Raw genomic sequence first — 26,423 nt, 5'->3', positions numbered from 1 at the left:
CACGCCATGATCATGGAATCTTCTTCATCCCATGCTTCAAACATGGGATCTTCTCGCTTGGGTGTTGTTCCGATGAGATGACTGATTTTTCCCTTCCCTTTCAGGATGGTTCGAACTAGTTGGGACCATTTGAGATAGTTCTTTCCATCCATTCCGTATTATGCATGGATGTGCTGTAAATCTCCTGGTTGAAAAACATGAGTTATGGCAGATTCTGATTTGGGTTCTGTCATTCTTTTGGTCCTGGGTTAGGAATTGTTGGCAATGAAGGCCACAAAAAAAGGAATCAAAGGAAGGAGGCAATGAAGGCCTGCAAAATTTTGAAGGAAGGTATATGAAGGCTAAAAAGGCTTCCCAAGCCTCGTTTGCTCTGATACAATAACAAATTTAGGAATTTTGTTGTGTTTCTTATTCATTCTTGACAGAGAAGCATACAATATAAATACACAAGGCAAAGGGAAAGAAAAGGAAACTATTCTATGAATCCCTAATTTTATGGGATTGCCTACAATCACTAATATTATGGGATTATAATTGGCTCCCATTACTCCTATACTAAATACATAATCATTTACATTTTTACATTTTCCCACAGTAACTTGTGGTGATAGTGAATCAGTACATGAAGATCAAATTTCAGAGGAAAACACTCATCAAGTTAATCTATGAGCTTCTTGAAGTGTGTAGAATACTTGGACAATGGTCGTTCTATCTGGGAGCATCAGAACTCAGAATTACCATAAGATATATGGGTAGAATTTGATTTCTGAGGAAGTGTTAGCAGTCTTAGAACTCAGCATAAATATTAGGTATTATCCCCCTCTATAGGGTACAACGAATATCATCATCTACAATCTGTAAAATCAGAAATGAGGGGTTGGGATATTCTCTGTTGCCCTCTGCAGATGATGATGCACAAAACTAGACCACCAATCGCCATCTTCATAGGTAGTCTAATTGAAATCTTAACAGACTCTAGTTGTATATCTATACCAGATAAAAATATGTCCTTTGCTTTACTCTCCATAATAACCAAAAAAAGGATCGAAGAGAAAAAACCATGAAATATCCCAAACCACCACAGGAACAAAAAATGAAGGAGCTTCAATGAATTGAGGTAGCATGTTGAGACTAATTCATATCATATTCCAAATAAGGTTTAGATACCATAAATTTATCGAAGTTTTATATCCAAGGGTGAACATGATTTAGAATCCTGATCCCGACCTAGAAAATTGTTAAGAGAATGTGAGATGTTCAGGTTTCGACAGGGTTTGAGTTTGAACACGGAATATGATCTACATACATTTTCAGAACATTACCAACCCAGAGCAGAAGGTGGCACACCTCACTGGAGCAACAAGGAGCAGCAATGCAGACAAGGTCATATTGAGGCTAAGCAACAGCCTGTGGTGGCAGCAAGAGGAGTTGTGACTGCTTAGGAGGGTCATCTACTGCTGAAGAACTTATTGTTATCAACAACTAGCGACTGGCGGCTGTTAGTGGCACAGCAAGGTTCAGATGATCAGCTGGTGATTGAGGACTACTGGTTTTAGTGATTCCTCTGTAACGACTAAGACTGTGGAAACACTGCCTTTGGCAAGGGGTATGTGGAGTGAATACTACTTATCTCTTTGGGTCTAAAAGCATAGTCCAGGCTAAGACATGAACAGATTAAAATTTCCAAATAAATGTCCGAACATGCAACTTATGGTGATAGTGAATCAGTACATGAAGATCAAATTTCAGAGGACAACACTCAACAAGTTAATCTACGAGCTTCTTGAAGTGTGTAGAATACTTGGACAATGGTCGTTCTCTCTGGGAGTATCAAGAGTATATGTGAGACTGAATTACCATAAGAATATATGGGTAGAATTTATTTCTGAGAAAATGTTAGCAGTCCCAGGACTCTGCATAAATATTAGGTTCCATCCCCCTCTATAGGGTACAACGAATATCATCGTCTACAATCTGTAAAATCAGAAATGAGGGGTTGGGATATTCTCTGTTGCCCTCTGGCAGAATATGACGAACAAAACTAGACCATCAACCGCCATGTTCATAGGTAGTCTAATTGAAATCTTAACCGAATCTAGTTGTATATCTATACCAGAAAATAACATGTCCTTTGCTTTACTCTCCATAATAACCAAAAAAAAGGATCAAAGAGAAAACCACGAAATATTCCAAACCACCACAGGAACAAAAAGCAAAGGAGCTTCAATGAATTGAGGTAGCATGTTGAGACTAATTCATATCATAATCCAAATAAGGTTTAGATACCATAAATTTATCGAAGTTTTATATCCAAGGGTGAAAAAGATTTAGAATCCTGATCCCGACCTAGAAAATTGTTAAGAGGATGTGAGATGTTCAGGGTCCGAGTTTGAACACGGAATATGATCTACATACATTTTCAGAACATTACCAACCCAGAGCATAAGGTGGCACACCTCACTGGAGCAACAAGGAGCAGCAATGCAGACCAGGACATATCGAGGCTAAGCAACAGTTGCTGGTGGCACCAAGAGGAGTTGTGAGTGCTTAGGAGGGTCATCTACTGCTAAAGAACTTATTATTATCAACGACTAGTGACTGGCGGCTGTTAGTGGCACAGCAAGGTGCAGATGATCAGCTGGTGGTCGAGGACTAATGGTTTTAGTGAAAGGGGCGGTGAAGATAGCAGTTCTCCTGCTGTTGGAGGTTCAAATAATTTGAGGGGATAGAGTTTGTGATTATCATAGCCTAAGCTCTAATGTCATGTTGAAATGGTTACTCGGAGAGTAGTATCATTTCTATCAGATGAGCTGTATCACAAGTAAACCTGTGGGTCATGGGTCAAAGACAATGATAAACCTAGTGAAACCCTAGATTAAAAATACAGATAAAGACGCAAATACCCTATCTCTACCAATATTTTATGTTTTTATGTGGTAATATAGCTGCTTTATTTTGTTGGTACTGGTAATGATGTTCTACAATGTAATTTGATGTTTCTCTATCTCTTGATTTTCTATTTGTCTAAATAAATATCATATATAAAGACTGGTTTAAGCGTTTTGACTTGTGGAAACTTAACAATTTGCAGGTAGGTGGGAGACGTGAACATAAAATGCAGTGCTTCTGAGTTTATCAGTCATGTCTAAACTTATAAACATAAGCTATATAGGGAGGGAGGATTCAGTAATAGGATGCTTAGTATTTGCAATCTTATGTGAACTTACTACTCATGGATACTTTAACGAGTTAGCATTGAACCTCAAAGGTTTTCATATATTTCTTATTGATACAATTGATGGAGAATTCTATCCATATCTTTTTCAACTAAGGGAAGGATAGGAATGATCTCTTAATTTAAAGAACAAAAATTAGGGATAACACCCCAATTTACTTGATCTAGGAGATCTTTGATATGATCACGGAAATCTTCAGATACCAAGAAACATCAATATACAAAACAAGAACCGAGAGCAAAAGTATGAGAAATTCTTAAGGGGGGATGTGTAACCAAACAATGTTGATCCTAAGACATTGTAAAACCATGGCTTAGAACATGTTGCAGTTAACATGACCAGCGTGTAGGTGCGAGATCAGAGATGTGAATATAAAGTGCAGTGCTTCTGAGTTTATAAGTCATGTGTAAACTTATAATTATGTGTTGTGGTTTAAGCTGTAGTACTCTTTAACTCTTCTCAGTATATGGCATGTTTGTATATCCAAAGCTGTAAGGCACTAATGGTCTGCTACACGATTTATAGACAGGTGAAGGCTACAGCAGCATACATGAAAAGTACTTGTGGCCAGTAATAACTGTTTTAGCTTCATGGTTTTACCAGGGATGATTAAAGGCACAAGATAAATGAAATGTCTAGTTTTAAAGAAAACTTACTGTACATTTATCAGCCAATGCTTTTCAGGAACTAATAGATAATGCAGTGCTTTGAACTTGTGATAATAGTTTTGACGTGTTCTTTTAGCATTTCTTGATTAATTACATACTTGCCTTTTCACTGCTATAACTTCATCTTTCAGATTGATCTGAGGAGGGCTAATAACACGTTAATCATGCTCACAAAAATTAAGATGCCGTATTCTGATATAGTGGTAAGTTGGGATTCCATGTCCAATATAATATCTTGATTTATTGGCCTCTAGCTACAGTAGATGCTTGCTTCTTTCTCTTAGGGGGTGGCATGCTTGGATTTAGTTTTCTTCTATGTAGGAATGACATGTTTGGATCTAATTGTCTTGTATATACATGATTTTAGCAGACATGTTAGTTAACTTTCATATCAGCTGATTTGAATAGAGACCAGCTATAGTTTCTACATATATCTCTTTCCGTTACACAATTGCACTTTAATGATAGACATGCATCAAAATGGCAACATCAGGGGACTAATCTCTCCGGTTTCTCTATTATTAATAAATTTAATACAGTTAATAATAATAAAATGACTACCAAGTTTTGTATTGATTGTTTCTCTTATAACCTACTCATTTGACTCCAGCTATCTAGAGGAAGTACTCACATAAATGACATCAATCAAGTCTAAAGTTGAGTGTTATGTGAATTTTTGTTGTCTATTATATTAATTTATTTCTTGTGTATGGGCCATGTAACTCCTGGTCTCTAAGCTCATAGCAAAAGTGGTTAGGTGGGCTATGGTTAAAATTAGTAGGAAATGTGGTTAACGAGATAGGCTAACAATGATGACATGAAATAAACATATAATCAACAGAACACGTCAGTTCAAGATTGAAGTTATATCCCCACTTCACGTAGCCAATCATAGCTAGATGTCTTGGCCAATTGCACATTGTCAATTGTTCCAGATCCTTTACTACCTAACTCAAGTTTCTTCTAGCATACTCTTGTACTGCATCATGCCTTAATCTTCATACAAAGCAGTTATTTCACAGGTGCTTCCAGAGGCTTATCGTAACCAATATATCACAAAGTCCTTCCTTTGCTGTAAATGGTGCTACCCTCAATCATTTTGTGAATATTTTTACTATTAATTCATTTGATGTAAGCACATTACTCCCTTTTTTTCCAGCACCATGTACAAATTTAAAACGTTCCTTTTGCCAATCTCCTCACATAAATCAATGCAAATTCAAAGATCGATGTGTGTAGAATGCACCTATTTCAATTTGTGCAGAAATATGTTCTTTTTTACAATACTTCAGAGTAGTTCTTGGGAACTGGATTATTAGTGGTGCTTTATACTTCCTGTAGGATTGTGTTAATTAGTTTTGCTGGTGAGCTGAATAACGGCAATTTTTATTTGGTATCTGCAGGCTGCAGCTTTGGCTATGGATGAATCAGCTTTAGATAGCGATCAAGTAGAAAATATTATTAAATTCTGTCCCACAAAAGAAGAGATGGAGCTTCTTAAGGTGAATCTATAATATAATACTCTATTTACTTACTCTGGTATTTTTGATGGAAAGTAGTTCATTAGGTGAGAAGGTTGCAGTTTTGATATAGTCTGCATAACTTCTATTGTGTATCTTTGTTCTTTCAAACCTCCCAACTACGTATTGATCTTCTGCATTGTGACTGTTCAGAATTATACAGGTGACAAGGAGAATCTGGGCCCATGCGAACAGGTCAGTAGCCTGTTATCAAACTATATTTTTGATACTGTTTGATGGTCTGTGTAAGTGTGTAGGAGCACTTGGCAACTTTTACAGCAGAAATCAAAATTGAATGTTACATGGTCTATGAATGACTAACAATTCATTAAATAATCGTATCTTTATCTTTTAATGGCTTACAAAAGTTTTTGACATGTACAATTGAAGAATTTACTGTCAGACATTTCTTTCTCTGCATCCACTATGTGTGATGATTATTACAAAGCTTGTTCTGCACTCAGTTCATCTGGTATCCTTGTCAAATAGTAATGTATTCTTCTTTTCTCTATTATGCATTCATTTCTAAAACCATGGGGAAATAAGTACCAATGTTGATTTTGACACCAACATCTATGCATTATTTCACTTTTGTTGCCTGTAACAGAGAAGTGGTTAGTGGAAGTTTGTTTAGACACATTTTTGTTATTGTTCTTTATTGTAATAGGCATGCAACTCTTTTTCTTTTTTACTGAATTCAACATGACATGTTGCCTTTTGCTTGCCATGGCTTTTAAGAGGTATATATCTGGTTAAGGAATAGCTTGGTTTTCATTTATTACTGCTGTTCAATGTGACAAGAAACAAGCAATTTTTCTTCATTTTTCATCAAATGTGACAATTGGAATGAATCCTCCATCGATCTTACATGAAAGAGTTTGGAACTACAAGATATGAAAAAGAAATTGTAAGATAATGAGCATTTGACGAGTCCGGAAAAAGAACTACAAGGAACATGGGAAAAAAAATCATGAAGAGGATGCCTGCTGCTTTTCTATGGCAGTTATGGTATTATTTGGAAGACATATTAATGGAACTCACTACTTTAACATGTGTGGTTAAGAAAATCGATACTTGCTCTGGTACATTGAGATAGGGAAGTTGTACACATATGTGGAACATGGGGAGTAATTTGGAGGGCATATTAATGAAAGTTCCTACTAAACATGTTAGTTTAGAAATTCGACACTTGTTGTGGTAGATCGGTAAGTTGTACACATATATATGGAACATTGGGAGTAATTGAGAGGCCAAAATTTGGTTATTTGTTGTTTTCTTGGAGTACTCATGATTCTAAATTTGTCTTCCAGTACTACCTGGAGCTAATGAAGGTACCACGTATTGAGTCAAAGTTAAGCGCTTTTCTATTCAAAATTCAATTCAACACCCAGGTTCGTCCTAATAATTATGGTGTCTGATGATTTGTACGTTCTGGTGTTAGCTTGCCATGTTAATCTCACTTCCACATTCCTTTCAGCTTTCAGAGTTTAAGAAGAGTTTAACCATTGTGTACTCTGCATGTATAGAGGTACTACAATATTAAAAATGATGTTGTCTATGCCATTTCTTAATTTTGTTACTTGTTTTGACCTAATTTAGTTCTCTTGCTGGTTCATTAGGTTCGGAGTTCTGTTAAGCTGAAGGAAATCATGAAGAGAATTTTATATTTGGGTAACATATTAAATCAAGGAACTGCTAGAGGTAAAAGATTACTATGAAATATATTTTATTTACTTCACATATTTGACCAATGAAGATTCTGGATTTGCATCATGTTGTTGTCACTGAGATTGGGATATTATTCTGTTGATTTACATTTTAATTTACTTGATGGAAAACTGATGCAAATTAATCCACAACTTATTAAAATGGGAATTGTGGAAGATTCATGTTGTTTTGTGTTTCATAAACTTCAATTATGCATATGCTAGCCGGTTGACTAGTGTTAGAATGGTTGTAATAAAGGACCTTGAACAATTCGTTGTTGAGATGAATTGTCATGATCTTCGGCTTCCCCCCTTTTCAAGAGAAAACCTTTACCGTGCCAACTCTTTCAATATTTGAGAATTTGATTGGTTGTTTCAAGGTGTTCTTCATATGGGCAATGCATTAACCGACTCAGCATGCTAATTGCAAATGCTAAATCTGATCGAGTGTGTGATAAGTAAATTAATCGTCTTACATGGTCATTGGCATTGTTGGACATCAACTAGTTTTCCATCGGTGATATCTCCCAACTTCTTGTTTGTGTTTATCTGGTGTCTACGGGCAAGCATTAATTCTGATATCTTTTAGAAGGTTTATGTTAGAAATCAGAGATCCTTCTAGAAGATAAATTTATAATCAATTGTAATCTTTTATCCTAATCTTCTTAGATGATAAGGTATAGGTTGTTGCCTTATCTTTAGGATCAGCTTGTTGTATCCGGTACTATATTTATATTCTGTACAGCTCCTGTTTGAGAGATATACAAGAAAATCTATTTTCTCTTAATTACGTATATGGTATCAAAGCTCTAAAGATCCCTACGCCTCATTTGTTTGAATCTCACCTTCTTTAATCGTTGCAATCCAACATGATTTCACTATCACTAATCATCAATCTCCATTACCATGACGAAAGAAACCTCTGAAGCATCTGGTTCATCGACCAGCAGTACTCAATACGCACCTGATAACTCCTCGTTAGTGATTACAAATCACAAACTCGATGGAAAAAAATTTCTACAGTGGTCTCAGTCGGTCTTAATGGTCATTCGTGGAAGGGGGAAACTAGGATATCTCACTGGTGAAGTCTCTCGTCCAACTAAAACCGATAAAGAATACGCTACATGGGAACTCAATAATTCAATTTTGATGGTGTGGCTCATCAATTCTATGGAAGTTTCCATTAGTCGCACATGTCTCCTTTTCAAGACTGCCAAAGATATTTGGGAAGCAGTCAATGAAACCTATCCTGACTTGGGCAATGCATCTCAAGTATTCAAGATCAAAATGAAGCTGAAGGACATTCAACAAGGTTCATCTGAGGTTACTCATTATTATAATTGTTTGAAGGTTTTGTGGCAGGAACTTGACATGTTTTATGAAGCTGACTGGGGAGAGGTTGAAGAACACGTCAAATTCAAAACTCACCTAGAGAAAGAACGGCTCTATGACTTACTAGCAGGTTTGAACTAAGACTTCGATGAGGTGCGTGGAAGAGTTCTAGGTCGAACGCCCTTACCCTCCATTGGAGAAGCATTTGCGGAAGTTCGTCGTGAAGAAAACCACCAACGGGTGATGCTTGGAGAACAAAAGGAAGCAAAACTGATCACCAACAGTGGCGATCGGCCTCTAGAGAACTCTGCACTAACCACCAAAGGACCACCCACATTCAAGCCTCGATGGAGAGAACAAACCTAGTGATCATGGTGATCGAGGGTGGTGTACCCATTACAATAGAGCAGGTCATACACGAGAAAAATCTTTCTAGATTCATGGGTATCCTGGAACAAACAGAAATCAACCCATGGCCAAGGCACACCACTCTACCACCGATCCTGTTCCCGAAAACAAATCCACGCCATACAAGGTCGTAAATGTTCAATTGAACAGATCACAGTTGGAAACTCTCCACCAGCTTCTTAGCAAACCTGTTCAAGGTATGGCTCTTAATGTCTTCACTGAAAATAATGGTACTTCCTAGTGGATTTTTGACTCAGAGGCCTCCGATCATATGACCGGTAACTCATCATTGTTTCACACGTACATTCCCTGCCACAGTCAATCTCGAGTAAGGATCGCAGATGGTTCTTTCTCGACGGTTGCAGGCACAGGTTCTGTACGCCTCTCAAAACAGCTTACACTCAAAGTTCTACATGTTCCCAACTTAACATGTAATCTGCTGTCTATTCATAAGCTCACACAAGATAATCAGTGTCTTGCTCAATTTTCGTCTACTGATTGTTTCGTACGGGATCGGGGAGGATGATTGGCAATGCTAAAGTCAGACATGGACTCTATATTTGAACAAGCATATTATATTCAACATCTACAAGTTCTTCTCCCAACCGTGACACAATCTTGATTTGGCACCGTGGACCTAGACTTAGACTAGGGCATCCAAACTTTTAAGTATCTCAAGTATTTGTTTCCAAAATTATTTCTTAATGAAAAGGCTAGTTCCATTATGTGTGAAGTTTGTCAACTATATCAAAGCATGTTCATGTTCGTCTTCCTTATCCTCTCAAACCCTATGTGTCATCTAAACCCTTCTGATTAATCCATGGTGATATTTGATAAGAAGTATCTCCGGGTCAAAATGGTTCATCACTTTCATTGTCAATGACCATACAGTCTATGTTGGGTTTACCTTCTCAATGATAAATCTGAGGCCTCAAATACCTTCAAAATATTCTATAACATGGTCCAAAATCAATTCCAAACCACTATTCACACGCTCCACACTGATAATGAAAGAGAGAATTTCAACTCCAACCTAGGAACCTACCTTTCCGATCATGGGATTATTCACCAAAGTTCGTACCCCTGACACCCCTCAACAAAACGGTATCTCCAAAAGAAAGAACCACCGCATTTTAGAAGTAGCTCGAGCCCATAATACAGTCTCATCAACTCGTCTGTAATTACTCCAAGCTCTCTCAGAAGTCTCCTTACCCATGACACATCTGACTTGCCTTTACTATATGGCCCATATAAGGAGCATACATGAATTGGCTCAAGACACTAACCGTGTGAATGATATATCTGGTCAAAGTAACTTTCAGATGGTTTAACTTTTCAACCAATCTTCCATATCTCTCTTTTATCTTGTTGGATCCTTCATAGGATTTCCATCATTTGGAAGAAGTTGTCCAATTGTCGAGGGACCAAAAGGCTTGGATAAGGTAACAAAAGAAGAATCGGCCAAGTCTTTAACAAAGATGGCCCTATGCTATTTCTGAAGTTTCAAAATTTAATCAATATGAACACCGGTCAGAAAATGAAATAAAATCTTGACACGTGTCGAAAAATGAAATAAAATAAGACTCGAATTAAACACACACACAAAAAATAAAGTTAGATGTGAGAGTGAGAAAACAAGTTTGTATCAAGATTGGGTAGGATGTGATTCACCACCCCGAGAATGCATCGTAGTGGTTTCAATATAATAGCCACCTCCTCTCAACAAGGGTTCTTCCAACAATTTCATGACCCCAAAATACGACCTTGTTGAAACGAAGCTTTATCTGTCAATGTCATTGTTTGAAGAATTTGTTAACCTAGTCTCAAACCAGGATTTGTGATGGCAGAAGAACCACAATGGAAAAGGCAGAAAAAAGATTAATGAAATAGTCTGAAGTCGCCGGCAGAGGCAAAAGGCGGCGACAGATGACGGACGGCGGCAATGGCGACTGCTACAATGGTGGCAGAATCGCCTTTGTCTGACGGCTGTTGGGTGGTTTTCTTGGCCAATAGGCCGGGTTAGGGTTTCACAGGGGTTATCATCGGTGGCTAGGGTTCATGTGGTTCACGCAATGGTGACAACAACGGAATCTAGGGTTTGTGGTAGTTCCGGCAGCGACGACTAGGGTTCAGGTGATAACCCTGTGAATTTTGGTCATAGTTTGCATGATGAAACGTTCTTGGGACCTATTTATTTTTTGAGTCATAAAAATGCATATTAATGATGTAGGGGAAATTTTGTACAGGCTACTATGAAGATTTAGAAGCTCGTTTTTTTAAATTTGGTCATAGTTTACATGATGAAGCGTTCTTGGGACCTATTTATTTTTGGAGTCATAAAAATGTATATTAGTGATTGTAGGGGAAATGTTATCTATAAATAAATAAATGATGTGTTTAAGGTGCGCTCAATCATACAACATGTTAAACTGATTTCGTTCCATGTCTATATGGCCTTGGCTTCTCTGATACTCTTCTTTCTAAATAAGACTGTCACGTTTACTCGTTCTCATGTGAATAGCTATCAGTATGATCATTGACTTCAAGTTCTAGTTTGATATATTCTTTAAGACTTCCACGGTACAAATTTCACATGTAGTTTCATTAATTGCTTCAAAAATCCTATCTAAACTGTACAGGTTCTGCAGTTGGTTTCAAGTTGGAAAGCCTTTTGAAACTTACTGATACACGAGCTTTCAACAGTAGAATGACTTTGATGCATTATCTCTGCAAGGTACAAACAACTTTCATATTTGTGTTGGATATGATTGCAGTTCTGGTTTTCAAAGTGTCAAACCTCTATATGCATTATTGTTGTTCATAATAAAGCATATTGCTTACAGTAGATGTCTTTATCTTAATTTAGTGTGCAATCATCTATAGGAAATACTTTGACTTGGGATGGTGAGGGAACATGGTAACTTTATCATCGTGTTCTTCTTGGTGGTTGTAACTCATTTAGAGAATTTATGTTTTACATTTCATGATAAAGGATTACAATACATTATATATTAAATGATGACCTATATTAATAAACTCCACTATAGATTACTAGAAAGCAAAATGTTAATTAACTAACAATATACAATATCCAACACTCCTCAAGTTGGAGGAGAGCTGTTAATCATGCCCAACTTGTTACAAATAATATCTATTTTGGCTTTCATAATGGCTTTGCGAATGTTTGCAATTTGGTACTAGGTCCTAATGTATACCGATTGGATAGATGGAGGGTTTGTCTTAGTTTCCGAGAATACGATATCTAATAAGGTGACAGTCAACCTCAATGTGCTTGGTCCTTTCATGGAATACTTGAGTCTTGACTATAAGAATATCTAACTAGCTATCAGTTATCACTTATGACAATATACAATGCAGTCTCATCTAGTTGTCTGTAATTACTCAAAGCTCTCTTATAAGTATCCGACCCACGCCATTTCACATCACCATTCACACATATGTCATGGTTCTGTATTCTAACTCAACACTTAAGCGGGAAACATATGTTGTTTCTTGCTTTTCCAAGAGACTAAAATTCCTCTGACAAATACACACTACCCTGTAGTCGATCTCCTAGAAACAAGACAATCATCCTAATTTGCATCCGATAAACCAGATATCGTTGCCATCTCTATGAATGTGATAGGAACCAGTCGACTGTTTTGTATTGAAATTGGTAAATTGATAGGCGATTACAATAAAGAAAAGATAATTCTGGATTCGAGAGCCAGATTTCTCCCAAACATGAAATCGATATCAATTGTATTTCACTTGATTCAATTTACATATACCAATGCATATATTCATACAAGGTTTGAGGAAATCAAATCTCTACAAATATAGTAATATGGTTCCCGTTCATGGCTTTTGTAAAAATGTCTCCTAACTGATCTTCCGATGGAACATGTCATGTTGCAATGAATCCATCTTCAATCTTGTCTCAAACGAAATGACGGTCGTTTTTGATATGCTTAGTCCGTTCGTTAAAAAAAACAGGATTTGAAGCAATATGAAGGGTCGCCTTATTATCACACCAAAGTTTTGCAGGAAGTGCAATTGTATAGCCAATTTCCTTGAGTAGAGCTGATGCATCCTACTATCTCACAGATCGAGTCAGCCATTGCTCTATATTTTGATTCAATCGTGGACCGAGATACCATCTTACTCCTCCATGAAACCAAATTACTCCCAACAAACGCACAATACCCTGATGTGGATCTACTGTCATCCTTGCATCCACCATAGTCTACATCTGAAGGAGTTTCAAGTAGGCCAGCAAAGCATTCATGACGTCTATAAATCAATCCTTGTCCAAGAGCGCCTTTAAGATAACAAAAGAGTTTGTTCTAGAATATCCAATGGCTAATTGTTAGAGCAGACGTGCTTTTTCAAAGGCGAGGTGTTGCATTCTGTTTGGAGCTCTCACGGTTCTTCTTTCTATATTTCTCTGTGAACAGTAGTGGAAGAGCGACAGAGTCTATATATTGTCTCCCACTTTGAAGAATTAGGTGTATATATACATTTCCTTACTTGCTTACTTAATTCTCTCTCACAACCCACTTTCTTGATTTTTTTGGCATACTTATTGAAGTCCCTCTGACAGCCCACTTCTTATATTTCTTTTGTTACCAGCAGTGGCAATATTTCAGTTGTAGGCAATATTTCTTTGTTAACAGCAGTGGCAATATTCCAGTTGTAGGCTATATTTCTTTGTTATTAGTAGTGGCAAACCAGTACTGTAAATATATGCACACACACATATATATTCCAGTTGTAGTCTATATATAATCCAGTTCTAGTCTATATTTCTAGTGACAGAAAGTATAATATATAGTGTGTATATATATATATATATATATGTATTTTGTGTATATATGGTGTCCCGTGATAATAATGTGGTGTGTATATATCATTTGAAGTTTATTTATTATCCGCCTCAAGTTTATGCCTCGAGGCTTAAGCCTCGCCTCATGTTTTCGTAGTTTAAAACCTTGGTCTATACCTCTCAGGGTCATGAAATGATTTCTTTTATCCTTTCTAGGGCGTACATTGGGAGTTATTGGGGTGCTACACGGTTTAGCTCCCAATTTTCCTATTTCTTTTAGAAGATCGAGAACATATTTTCTTTGTGATAAGAAGATCCCTTGTTGTTCCTCTTGATCTCTACTCCAAGGAAATAATTTAGTTGTCCCAAATCCTTTGTCTGGAACTGAGATTGAAGGAATGTCTTAAGTTTTGATATACCTCGACTACTAGTTATCACAATATCATCCGCATATACCACAAGTTGGATCATGCCACTTTTAGAATCGCTTGTAGGAAACTGTATGATCAGACTTGCACTTTTTCATTCCATATTTCAAGATACCTTGCTGAATTTTCCAAACCATGCTTGAGGACTCTGCTTCAATCCATACAAGGATTTTTGAAGTGGCATACTTTCTCATACTCCCCTTGAGCAACAAATCCAGGTGGTTGCTCCATATACATTTCTTCAAGAGAACCATGAAGAAAAGCATATATTCTTGATTTCAAGCTAATGTAAGGGCCAATCAAAGCTGGCTGCCAAGGAGATGATCAGAACAAAATAGTTTTACCCAACCGACATGACTCACATGCTAGCTAGTGAACAAACGAAAAATCAGGTCTTAGTTGTTTCATAACAAGCAAAGAAGGGTAGCCTAGCCAACAATGAGACTTCCTAATACCAGAACCACAAAGATGCGTTCGTGTAAATCGCAACAGAGACAAGCGGTAAAGACCTTGAGGCTCAAAGCATGTACTAATCAACTGGTTCGTTAATTCCTGAAAAACAAAATGCATGGAAAATAAAGGTTAGAAAACAATTAAGTTTGTAATTTGGCTAAGAGATAGTAGTCTATTAGACTATCCAGAAAATAGGAGCATAAAGAACAAATGATAAATTTAGGTTTGGCAGGTTACTATGTCCACAGTTTTAGACGAAGATCTATTAGCAAGTCAAACTGGATTATAAGCTATATTGATCTTAAGATTGGACAAAAGGTCTTTGTTCTTAGTCATGTGATCGATGAGCTCCATAATCAATAATCCAAGATGATGAACATGCAGAAAAACAATTAGATGTGATATTTGATTATGTTGTAGTAGCACAAAAACTAGATGGCACCTAGTTAGAAGACTCATCATGGAATTGAAAGACATCCTCATTGCGAAAGACGTGACTACGTGAGTTGTCGAGACAGTATCTGCAAATGCTACCTGAGCTCGAGGAGGACAGAGGACCCAAAACTCTAAATTCGCTACACATGGATTGTTGTACCGGAACTGTCTCCTATGGTGAATTTAGACTGAAATAGAAACGGTAGCTTGACGACTTTGCTAACTGAAAAGGTGTCAAGAGACAGACACGATTCCATCACCAACCAGATGAACAAGGAACATGAACAAAAAACTATATCATAATGGACAGCCGTATTGGCGTTCCAAAATAAAAAAGCAAATGGCTGCGGCAGGGGATGGTGGTGGCAAGAGGCTGTACTCCGGGGGATGGATCTCAGTTGGGCAACGCCAAAAAGGGCTGATTCTAATCAGGCGGCAGCGCTTGATCTGGCAGTTTGCGTTGGTCCAGTGACAGTGACGGCAGGAACAGTGGTGGCTAGGTTTCTGGCAGGTTCTGGCTGTGACAGCTAGAATTCAGGAACCGGAAAATGGCTCTCATACCATGTGACTCATCAAGGGAATTCATTTCTTACATTTCATGAGAAAGGAGTACAATACATTATATACTAAATGATAACATATATTAGGAAACTCTACTTTAGTTTGCCAGAAAGCAAAACCCTGATTAACTAATAGTAAACGATATATGACAATTGTTATCGGGGGTTAATTAGTAGGTGATGCATGGAACACAATGCTTGCTTGTGTATTGTGTATTCTTCTTTTAATGCACATTATTTCATGGTCTTGGTCCTAGCTGTTCAATTGTCCGCTTGATTGTATTCTTTCTCTCACCCTTCTCGATATATAGTTTGATCTTCTCAAATGTTGTTATACTTGCAAAGTCTAATTTCTTTCTTTTTCCACCATAACATTTGTTTTCCTTGTCTATAGGTCCTCGAGGCCAAGTCCTCAACCCTTCTAGACTTCCATAAGGATCTTGTAAACCTAGAAGCTGCAACAAAGGTCTGCTTTTTATTAGATTGCTCAAGACTAGTCACTATAATTTTCAGTATTAGAAATGATCAATCAAAGGCCTTCATTGTAGATACAAGTGAAGTGCTTAGCAGAAGAAATGCAAGCTATCATCCAGGGACTGGAAAAGGTTAAACAGGAACTAGCCGCATCTGCAAATGAGGGTCCAGTTTCAGAAGTTTTCAACAAGGTAGGTAACCTCTTCAAAAATGCATTAGCATCTTATACTTCCTTCTTAAAAAGTATAATTTGCGTTAAATTTATCTCATGAGAACCACACATTTTCATTTCTGAATCTTATCATGTGCTGAGAAGAATTTCTTTTCTTGCATCTTTAGACATTGAAGGAGTTCATCGGGTTTGCTGAGGCAGAAGTGGTTACTGTTACAAATTCGTATGCTGTGGTGGTAAATCCCTGGGAATTGAACTTTAAATTTAGTAGTTTCTTACACCTGACTTTCTTGAAACAAAGTTCATTTTAGATTTTTCTTATATTCTTCTATTATAGGGAAGACATGCAGATGCATTGGCCCTTTATTTTGGTGAAGACCCAGCTCGATGCACTTTCGAACAAGGTAAGGCATTGATAACACAGTCATTATGGTCATCTTCATTTAGGAGAGGGCTAATTGGGCCTAAATATATTTGAACTATAGTTGACCACACATTGATAGACATAGACATTATTCTAGTGGTATGAAATGGTTCTAAATTTCTTTCGTAGAAGAAACGCATCTCATACATATACAAGTAACATAGAGATGAAAGATATTTACAAAGTGACATACTATTTTTGAATAAATCTATATGACTTCATAGTGAGGTAATAGCCTAGTTATTAACATGGAAACTAAAGCATCCCTAACTAAAAGCCTTGTAACTATGCGATCAACCACTCGACCTCAAGTTGGAGCAATGAAGTCAATGATGCCCAAGTTGTGACCAATAATAATATATTTGTATTTTATGTAATGACTTGCGGAGCATGTCTACAAGCTTGTACTCGATTCGATGGAGGCTTTGTCCGCTTTCCCACAACACGATATCTTATCAAGTTACAATCGAGTTCAATGTGCTTGATCCTCTTATGGAATACTTATTCTTGGTTGTATGAAGAGATGACTAGTATTCTTGGTTGTATAAAGAGATGACTAGTTATCATGATAAAGCCTCATCAACTCGTCTATAATCACTCCAAGCTTCCTTAGGAGGCTCCTTACCTACATCATCTCGCTTGTGACATTTACGATAGGCTATGTTAATCATGCCGCTATAACGATTAGTGATCATGGGGAGGTCTGGAATAGCGTTCACGCTATTAGTGGCACTATTGATTGCTAAATGATCGCATTATGAACACTATACAGGGGTTGCATAACCACTATTTGTAGATGGATCTTTTTGGTGTTAAGAAACTATTTTGTGGGCATTTTGGAGTTTGGACCTGGCCTGGGTTTTATTTTAGTCCAACAATATTACGACTTCATCTGTCATTGATTTAGTTGTTTGTTTGTGTGAAACTTAACTTGATTAAGTTCATGTTATCATGTTGAAGTTATATATTTTTACTGAATACATATAATATGTTAAATCATGAATACATATATATATATATATATATGTATATATTGGGAAACTTTTATTCCTAGGAATTGACAATACTTCTTTGATCCATAACCCAAAACTGAGACCGTAGTAAATGCTTCAACTTCGAACTTACAGTATATTAATTTAATAGTCAAGGGAACTGGTGGGAGCTCCAAAAGAGTGTGACACACCTTTATGCACAATCTTGGGCACAATGTGCCGCAGTTTGCACGCGGCCAGCCGCTTAAGCCACCAAAAGTAAAACCCAACAGTATTCTCTCTACCGTTTTCAGTGATTTGGGAATAGATAATTTTGAAGCAGATTGCATTTTCTAAGATCATTACTTTGCGTATTGTTCGATTTCCATGAAACATGTTAAAAACCAATTGATGTTTCATCATATGGATCTGTTTTCATGTTTTTATGCAGTTACTCAAATCCTTTACAAGTTTATGACGCTCTTCCAGAAAGCTCATGAAGAAAACCGTAAAACTGCTGAACTAGAAAAGAAGAAAGCAGAGAAGGAAATTGAAATGGCAAAGAGAAAGGGTACTAATATAACAAAGAAAGGTGAGAAATAAGCTGCACTTGGTTTCTTTGGGGATTTATGGTTCTTCATTTGCTGGTGCCAAATATTCGGTCAATGAAGACTTCAGAAGTCGATGTTGACCGCTGCCCGAAGTGGATGGGAGTTGATTGAATGACATGCTTATCTTCATAAAATTGATAGCTGATGGTCCCCTGAGGAAGCGTAGAAATCCTCTAACAGCTCGGCTGTACATACATTATGGCCATTCAGGATTGTTCTATAGTGTAAAATACAAGATACCCTTTAAAGGTGAAGAAAGATTTTATCTTTATAGATTCAGACAGACAGACCTTCAGGTGATTGTTGTTGTATGTGCTCTCGGAATCTGGTCCTAGTTTCAGCTCGACATCTAATTTGGACCGTGCCATCGGGACCATGAAGTAGCAGCCGAGGCGGGTTATAGTCATCGACTTTGTACATATCCTTAACTCCAACATGGTGTTCAATTATTCCCTCAAGTTGGTTATTGATATGTTGTAACCAATTTATAGTTTTTGGCAAAAAGCTGTATATGAGAACTTGGAACAGAATAGATATTAGGGAATAGGATACTACTGTTAGTGTTGTAAGTAGAGGTTATATATAGACTGCAGTTTTAAACACAAAGACACTTGTTTATTTCACACAAATGAGAAATTTGCTACTTTTGTATATATATCTTCTCAGGTTGATTCAGGTGTAGGCTTTTGGGTAACATGTTGTTAGCCAATGGTTATAGAGGGGCCGTTTACCAAACGCTTACCCGGTTAAGCGTTTACCACGTCACATTACCTTACAGGATGAATATGGCAAGGACCAATAATCTTACCTAGTAGAGCTAAGGCAAGGACCGAGAGTCTTACCCGGTAAGTGAGGGCGACGATTCTTACCACGGTGAGCGTTGACCGGGTAGATTGTTGCATACAATACCGTTTTGGTGGACTAAAATTTATCCTGGTAAGCAAATGATAATGTTGAATTTTACCGGTAAGCGCTTACTAGGTAAGTGTTCGGGTAAACGGCCCCTTAATTCCTATTCATTGATTTTTCTTATTGTAACAGGTTTTCAATTCTTCCTATTTAGTATTCATTTTCACCGGTAACGATATAACTTGTAATTATTGATGACGTTGATGTCATGTTGTCTTGATTATGTGGAATTAAGTCACATAACAAATGAAGTAGTTTTTTTTAAAGATTTTTCATTTAAAATATTTATTTTTAGGAAGTAGTTTTTTTAAAGATTTTTTTTACAATTTTTGTCAAAAATCATATGCGATATCCGCAATTAGTCGACTTTTTTTTTTCTTCAAAAGAGAATCATTAATTTTTTTCATCAATGTATTATATGTGAAAAATAAATTTAAGTTATCTACAAAATTACATATGATATGTGTAAATTACGAATTACGTTTTGAAGTACATGCGATCTTATATATTTTAGATGTGTTTTGCTATACATCACATATGATTCCGTTTTCATTATTTTTCTTTTTTAATGTTTAATTTAAATGATTGTTTTTCAAGTTTTAAATCACCTATGATTAAAACATTTGAAAAAAAAAGTTAACTGTAAATCACATGTGAATTTGACGAAAGTTGTATTTTATATATATTGCTTTAAATATAAAAATGAATTATTTAAATGAGAATTAGATACGCTTATTTTAAATACATCAAATATAAAATAGTTTTTTAAATAAAATAATAATAATTTATATTAAAATTAGAAATATGGTAAAAGTAGAATTTTAAATAAATGTTCTAAATAACTTTTCTATAACTATATTACTTTTATGCCCTTAAATATTTATTTTAGAATTAATTATTTAAGGGGTTATTTAATGAAATGTATAGTCAATATTTATTTTCTTAAATACATATAATTCTTATATAAACCCAACTCTCTCTCTCATCCAAAGGTAGAGATCCCTTCTTATACTTTTCAACTTAACTCTTTTTCTCACAAAAATCTAACCATATATATATATATATAGCATCAGGTTCAGGAAAAACCGCAAAAGAATGGAAAACTAAAGGACACTTTGATAACATTTCATCTGACCAGTACGCACATGTGCATATTTTAAGCAAGTTGTCTAGTACGCACATGTGCATAAAAACCAAGAAATAGCTTAAACTACCGGTATGTACATGTACATATCATCCAGATTAACGGTTACTAGGGCGTTCCTGTGTTTCTTTGTTTTTTCTTTGTTTAGGTTTTTCCCTAAACTCCTCTCTCTCTCTCTCTCTCTCTCTCTCTATATATATATATATATATATATAATAGAGTAAATTGCATTTTTGGTTCCTATGGTTTGTTGTTTCTCGGATTCGGCCCCTAAAAAATTGTTATTCCAAATAAACCTTTATGGTATGTAAAATTGCTTGGTTTTAGTTCCTGGGGCTAACTTATCAGATTTTCTACTATTAAACCCACTCGTATGACTTGCACACGAGGGTATAACGGTCATTTTAACCCTAAAAGACTTCTCTCATCTCTCTCTCTCTCACACAATAACCGCCCCCACCCGAAAACCAAAACCATGACACCCCTCCCTCTTCCCCCACACATCTTTGGCACCCACACCACAACATCCCTCATCTCCCACCCTCTCCGTGAATCCACCACCCACTCCCCATTTTCTCTATCGTTGTTTTCTCTAGAAACCCAAACTCAAAGCCATAATTCACGCTACCTCTAGCCTATGCTGTTATATCGGTCAAAATACAAAATATCGGTCAGGACCGATATTCGATATATCGGTTATATCGGTGATATATCGGTGATATATCGGAAATAGCGGTTAACATAATATTTCKTAGAATTATATATATAATATGCATTAATTAGAGTTAACATAAAATTTTTACAAGGGTTAAAATTTGGGTCTTTTTTTATTTATTTATTCCATGGGCCTTATTTTTTGGGCTGCTTAGTAAATTAGGTCTGAATAAGACTTTCTCAACAGTACTGTCTACGACTTCTTCTTCTCACGTCGTCCCTCTTTTCTCTCTCGGTCTCTCTCTTTTCTCTCTCGGTCTCTCTTCTCGATCTCCTCTGTTTTTCTTGTAATCGATACAACATAGCCAAGCCACTGCCCAGCGACAGCAACTTAGCCAACGACAGAGCCAAAGCCAGCGACAGGTCTCTCTTCTCTATCACCCATTTTGACTATTGTGCTTGTGCCAAATTTTAACCCTTGTAAAAATCGGAATATCGGACCGATTTTATCGCTAAAATATCGGTAAAATATCGCTAAATATCGCCGATAATATCGTTCCCGATATTTCATGTCCGATTTTTTTCCTACGAGCGATATCCGATATATCGCGATTTTGACATCATAGCCTCTAGCAGTAGGTATGGATAATCACCATGGTTCTCGTTCATCTTCACTAGCTCTAACCTTCCCTCTGTCTCACTAATTGCAAGATGAAGCCTAAAACTCTCGTTGTTTTTCTGATTGATGTTGGAACAGAACAATTGATCTGAATCCGTTTAGCTTTGAATCTATTCATCTAAATTCACTTGCTCATCCATAGTTCCGTTTTGATTTTAGTTAGAGTTTGAGATAGTTTTGGGATTTCATTCACTTTCGGGTTTTTTATTTAGATTTTTGGGTTATTCGCTAACACCCGTAACTTAGAGGTTGATATTGATGTCTTTTCATCTCTCTAGTTTTGGATGCTTCATGGCTTTGAATTTATGCAATAAGTACATTGTGTATTTTTAGTGTCGTTACATAGGACAAGATGAACGTCATGTGGATACATTTTGAGTAAATTGGTTGTCATAATCATTTGATCCGTGTGGGACTCTCCAAAGCAACATAACGTTTTTCTATTTTTAACCCCAGATACTTGATCACGTACATTGTTTTAAACTTTACCTTACCAGTATACATTTTAAAAGTTGAGTTTTCGATGAGAATGAAAGTTATGATGAGAAGGGATCTTCACCTTTTGATCAATCATAATTGAAGATCAACACTAATGACATGCACCGGATCAGTTCTGGTGATAAACACAATTCACAGGATGAGGGTGAGGCTAAAAGTGATCAAGGGTCCAGATCTCTTCTTAAGTTTCTCATTTTCACACGATCTTTATCTGATTTTTTAGAAAGATGTATTTAATGATTTGTAGTGTAAGTTTAGCTACAGAAAACGGGTTGAATAATATATCAGATTTTGATGAATTTACTTAAACTTAAAACATAAAGAAACCTTTTCCTTTATTATCAACAAAAGCAACAAAAAATAAAGTGATCGTATTCCTTCAATCCTAAAGAAACCCTAATTTTTTAGTCTTTCGTGTTATTATTTTTAACAGATTTTTTTAAAATAAATAAATAAAAAACCCTAATTTTTAATCTTTTATGTTATTATTTCCAACAGATTCTTTAAAATGAATTTTTCGGAATTTTAATATTTTTATTTATATTTTAAAATAATTATATAAAATATTTCGGAGATACTTATAAAAGGAAATTACTAGATATTCTATTTTTAGTAATTTATCTATTAAATTCTATTTTATATTGATTAATGATTATTAGCATTTAAAATCGACAATTTTGATTTTAATCAATAAGGTTTTCCTTATGTTATCTTACTATTGGATCAATATAATCAACCGTTTTTATATGCTTATTAAAATGGTATTCGTACAATGCAGCGAGATAAATCTTCATTTTAGTGTTTTGTTTTTATTCTGTTTCTATCGATAAATTGTGATTTTATGTGATTTTGAGAAAACGATAATGGTTTTTTTATTTTTAAATAAAATATAAATTTGAAAAAAATAAATCGATATTAGTATTAAATTAACTATTTAATAGTTCTTGTTTTTTTAGTGTAACTTCTTTAATTCAATTTTTTGTTACAATTTAATCTAGATTTAATAACAAACTAATTTATTTTTGGTTTAATAATATATTTTTTTATAAAAATAATAATTAAACATTCTGTTAAAACTCAACGATTATCTTAATTATAATTTAGATTTTCTATATTTAAAATGAATGTTTATCCTGTATTTGATTATGTTTATCTGCAGTTAGTTACACAAATTTAAAAATGAAGCTTTAATAAGTTGTACTTATTCAAAATTACTTGTAATTTTGAATTTTAAGTAACATGCATAATAAACAATATTTCATGTATAAAAAAGGGCTTTTAAGAGTTTTAGCCAAATGCTTTATAAAATAGTATAGATATAGATATTATTTTTATGTCGATCATAACGTTATAACGACGTGTCTGATAGAGACATTTTGCAAGATATCGTACTTAAACCTCTTTTCAATTCCACACCTATCTTTAATGTTGCACAAAAGATTTAAATTCCATCTTGGATGGTAACCTAACTTTTGCTATTTGGTGATTTGCATCCAACCAAACCCTTTTTACTCATCAAGAAATTAAACTACAAAAAGTGTTGTATATATGATTTATGGTACAAAATACATGTCTTAAAACATAATTTAGACAACTCTAGATTGACCACGAATAATAATTAAACAGTATGCCACTGACATATAGCTCAGTTGAAAAAGAGGTGGAGTGACTTTGTCTAAATACAAGACAAGACAAGTTCTGGGTTTGATTTCAGGCCTCCCGCTAGCCTCAACAGTGAGCTAAAATTGCCCCCGGTGTCTTTAAAGCCGGTCTGATTTGGGGGCGATCGACTTTTTATCCAAATAAAATTGTAATAATAAAAAAAAAATCATATTTACTTGATTGAATTACTTACTCCAATGGGTATTTTACATGTTCTTTGATTTCCTATGATCTCTTTGATTTGCAGGTTTTAATCTGAAACCAGATGAACTGAAAACTTAATAATCACAAAAATCAAAAGAAAATTTGAGAGAAAAATGATTCAATAAAGCTCTTTTTCTTCATCTTCTTTGACTTCCAAGCAATACCCATATCTCCAACCTGCTTCATGATCAAGAACAACCTTAGAACCTGCAAGTTTACAGGTTTTGTAGAAGATAACACCAGTGATGGTGTCAATTGTGATGATTATGGAGTATAGGTATGCTATAAACAATCCTTCAAACACCATTGAAGGGGTGGGATCGCTTGTCGATCTTGAGTTTGCTACCCGGAACTGGAACAGTGCTTCGATTCCGGCCAACATGATGTTGATGAAAAGAGCTAATGAAAGAGCTGTTGGAGTTCTTCTTCTGATCATGACACAGGCTTTGAGGATGGAAATGAACCCACCTTTGGTTTCCATTCCTGAGAGCACCAGTGCCATGTTACAGATGATCATTGTATTGGCTACAACTATGGAGTATATGATTCCTCCCACCATGGAAAATAATAGGATCAAGGTGGAAGAGGGTAAGATCTTGAGGTTTTCTAAGCAGTTGAAGGCAATGAAAAGAACCCAAAAGGAAGTGGCGTTTGCTGAGATGATTAAGAAAGAGTTCCATAGCTGTGTTTGGAGGATGGAATTGAAGATTCCGGCTAAAGATGGTGGGTTCCTATGGTGGTGGGTGTTGAGGGATTGAATTATGGATGCTTTTGTGAGGAGTAGGAAAGAGAAGGTAAAGGGTAGGAGTAGGACTGATGAGGTGATGGTTTGGGAGAGTTTGAGGTTGAAGATGGAGAAGAATTCCGATGAAATTGGGAATCCGGCGGCATGGAATAGCGATCGAAGGCGGGAATTGATGGTTTGTTGGAGGGAGATGGAATCAGGTGAAAGAGATGATGATAGAAGGATTGAGGCAGAGAAGGGAATAGCCAAAAGGGATGCAATTGTGAAGGAATTGTAGTTTTGGAGGAAAGCATGGATTGATGTTCTGATGATCTTGATTGTGGATGTTTTCCCCATTGGAATTGAAGAGAAGGTCTGGCTCTGGAATCAGTGATTCCAGAGGCATATACAGGTGATGGTTTGTATTAGACTTTGGGGTCTTTTGTATTTAAATGGAACAAAGGAACGCACTCCCCAACAATTCATATTAAAATCTTAAATGCATTTTTTTTAAAATCAAAATTTTAGTTTAATTTATTTACAAAATAGAAAAAAATAATATTTTATTAAATATATCGAATATTTTAACAATTAATTAATGTAGTAATCATTAAAATAATAAAATTATTAAAGTTGACTGTACTGTTTTTTGGAGATTTTGATTTTTGATTAAAATATTGGATATGCTTTAAAAACAGTTTCAAAAAAGAGAAACAAAAGATTTGTTGATTTTTATACCATTTTTGGTTTCAACAGATTCTCCAAAACTTTTTTTAAAATGAAGATAGCAAAAGAGAGATGATAAAATTATTAGAGGAAAACTCCAACAAATTAAATATTTATTAGAATAAATTGTGGTTTTTAACCTCCCCATCAATAAATCTCTTTGAAATCAAGAGTTTATTTGAAAAATATATATTTTGTTAAATATATTAAATATTTTAATAATATAATTAATGTTGAAATCTCCAAAATAATAATAGTTGTTGGAATTGAATGTATCCATTTTAGAGAAATTAATATATATATATATATATATATATATATCAGAGATGTGTTCCAACATTTATATGTTGTATTTTCGACTATAATCATCTTAAGATCATACTTCTAAAAAAACATGTTTAATTATGTACAGTTTGAAAGTTTATTTTAAAAATCGATGGTTTTTATTGAAAATAAATATTTTATGAACATAACTTTTGAAGTCACGTCAAAATATAGACTTTTAATTTATAACTTTTTTAACCGTGAACTTTTAAAACTAGACTCTTTTTTTAAACTATAAGCCCTTAAACTTGTATTTTTTTTTTTAAAAAAATTATATTAATTAAATAAAAATAACTTCCTTTTAGACTCAATTTCCAATATGATATTAATTTTTTTGTAGCCACAAAGTTCAAATGTGGTGATTTCAGGTTACTTGCGAAGCAGATGGTTGTTTTGAGATTAGTTGACTCACATAACGAGTTGGATATCCAGATTAATAATAAAACGAAGTTGCCAATTTTTTCAAAATATTCCAAAAATATTGCAATGTTTTAGTTCTTGTAATCAATGGCTATTTTTCTATTATTATTACCAGAAGATATTTGTACAATGCAGCGAGATACATCTAGATTTCAATGTTTCGTTTTTTTGTCTTAGTCGATGTTATAATACAGTTTTATATGGTTCTGAAAAAAAAAATATTTCTATTTTTGAATAAAATATAATATGAAGATAT

The 26,423-nt window shown here is 35.3% G+C and overlaps 1 protein-coding gene across 1 annotated transcript in view; it reads left to right on the top strand.

Annotated features, from left to right (window-relative positions):
* The window catches only part of LOC112510873 (formin-like protein 20), a 35,432-nt gene extending 16,593 nt beyond the window's left edge, over nucleotides 1-18,839 (top strand). The window contains exons 7-18 of the mRNA XM_025116223.1: nucleotides 4,036-4,107; nucleotides 5,308-5,406; nucleotides 5,578-5,619; nucleotides 6,735-6,815; nucleotides 6,902-6,952; nucleotides 7,044-7,125; nucleotides 11,510-11,604; nucleotides 15,966-16,037; nucleotides 16,120-16,236; nucleotides 16,385-16,453; nucleotides 16,555-16,621; nucleotides 18,064-18,839. Of these exons, the coding sequence (XP_024971991.1) occupies nucleotides 4,036-4,107; nucleotides 5,308-5,406; nucleotides 5,578-5,619; nucleotides 6,735-6,815; nucleotides 6,902-6,952; nucleotides 7,044-7,125; nucleotides 11,510-11,604; nucleotides 15,966-16,037; nucleotides 16,120-16,236; nucleotides 16,385-16,453; nucleotides 16,555-16,621; nucleotides 18,064-18,215 (999 nt within the window). The 3' untranslated portion in view covers nucleotides 18,216-18,839. The remainder of the gene's footprint in view (nucleotides 1-4,035; nucleotides 4,108-5,307; nucleotides 5,407-5,577; nucleotides 5,620-6,734; nucleotides 6,816-6,901; nucleotides 6,953-7,043; nucleotides 7,126-11,509; nucleotides 11,605-15,965; nucleotides 16,038-16,119; nucleotides 16,237-16,384; nucleotides 16,454-16,554; nucleotides 16,622-18,063) is intronic.
* Nucleotides 18,840-26,423: the final 7,584 nt, after the last annotated feature.

The sequence above is a fragment of the Cynara cardunculus genome, assembly GCF_001531365.2.
Source record: "Cynara cardunculus var. scolymus isolate 2C chromosome LG 4, CcrdV1, whole genome shotgun sequence".
NCBI classification, from domain to species: Eukaryota; Viridiplantae; Streptophyta; class Magnoliopsida; order Asterales; family Asteraceae; genus Cynara; species Cynara cardunculus.
The sequence above is the reverse complement of the archived record's forward strand: the minus strand, read 5'-3'. Positions and strand labels throughout refer to the sequence as shown.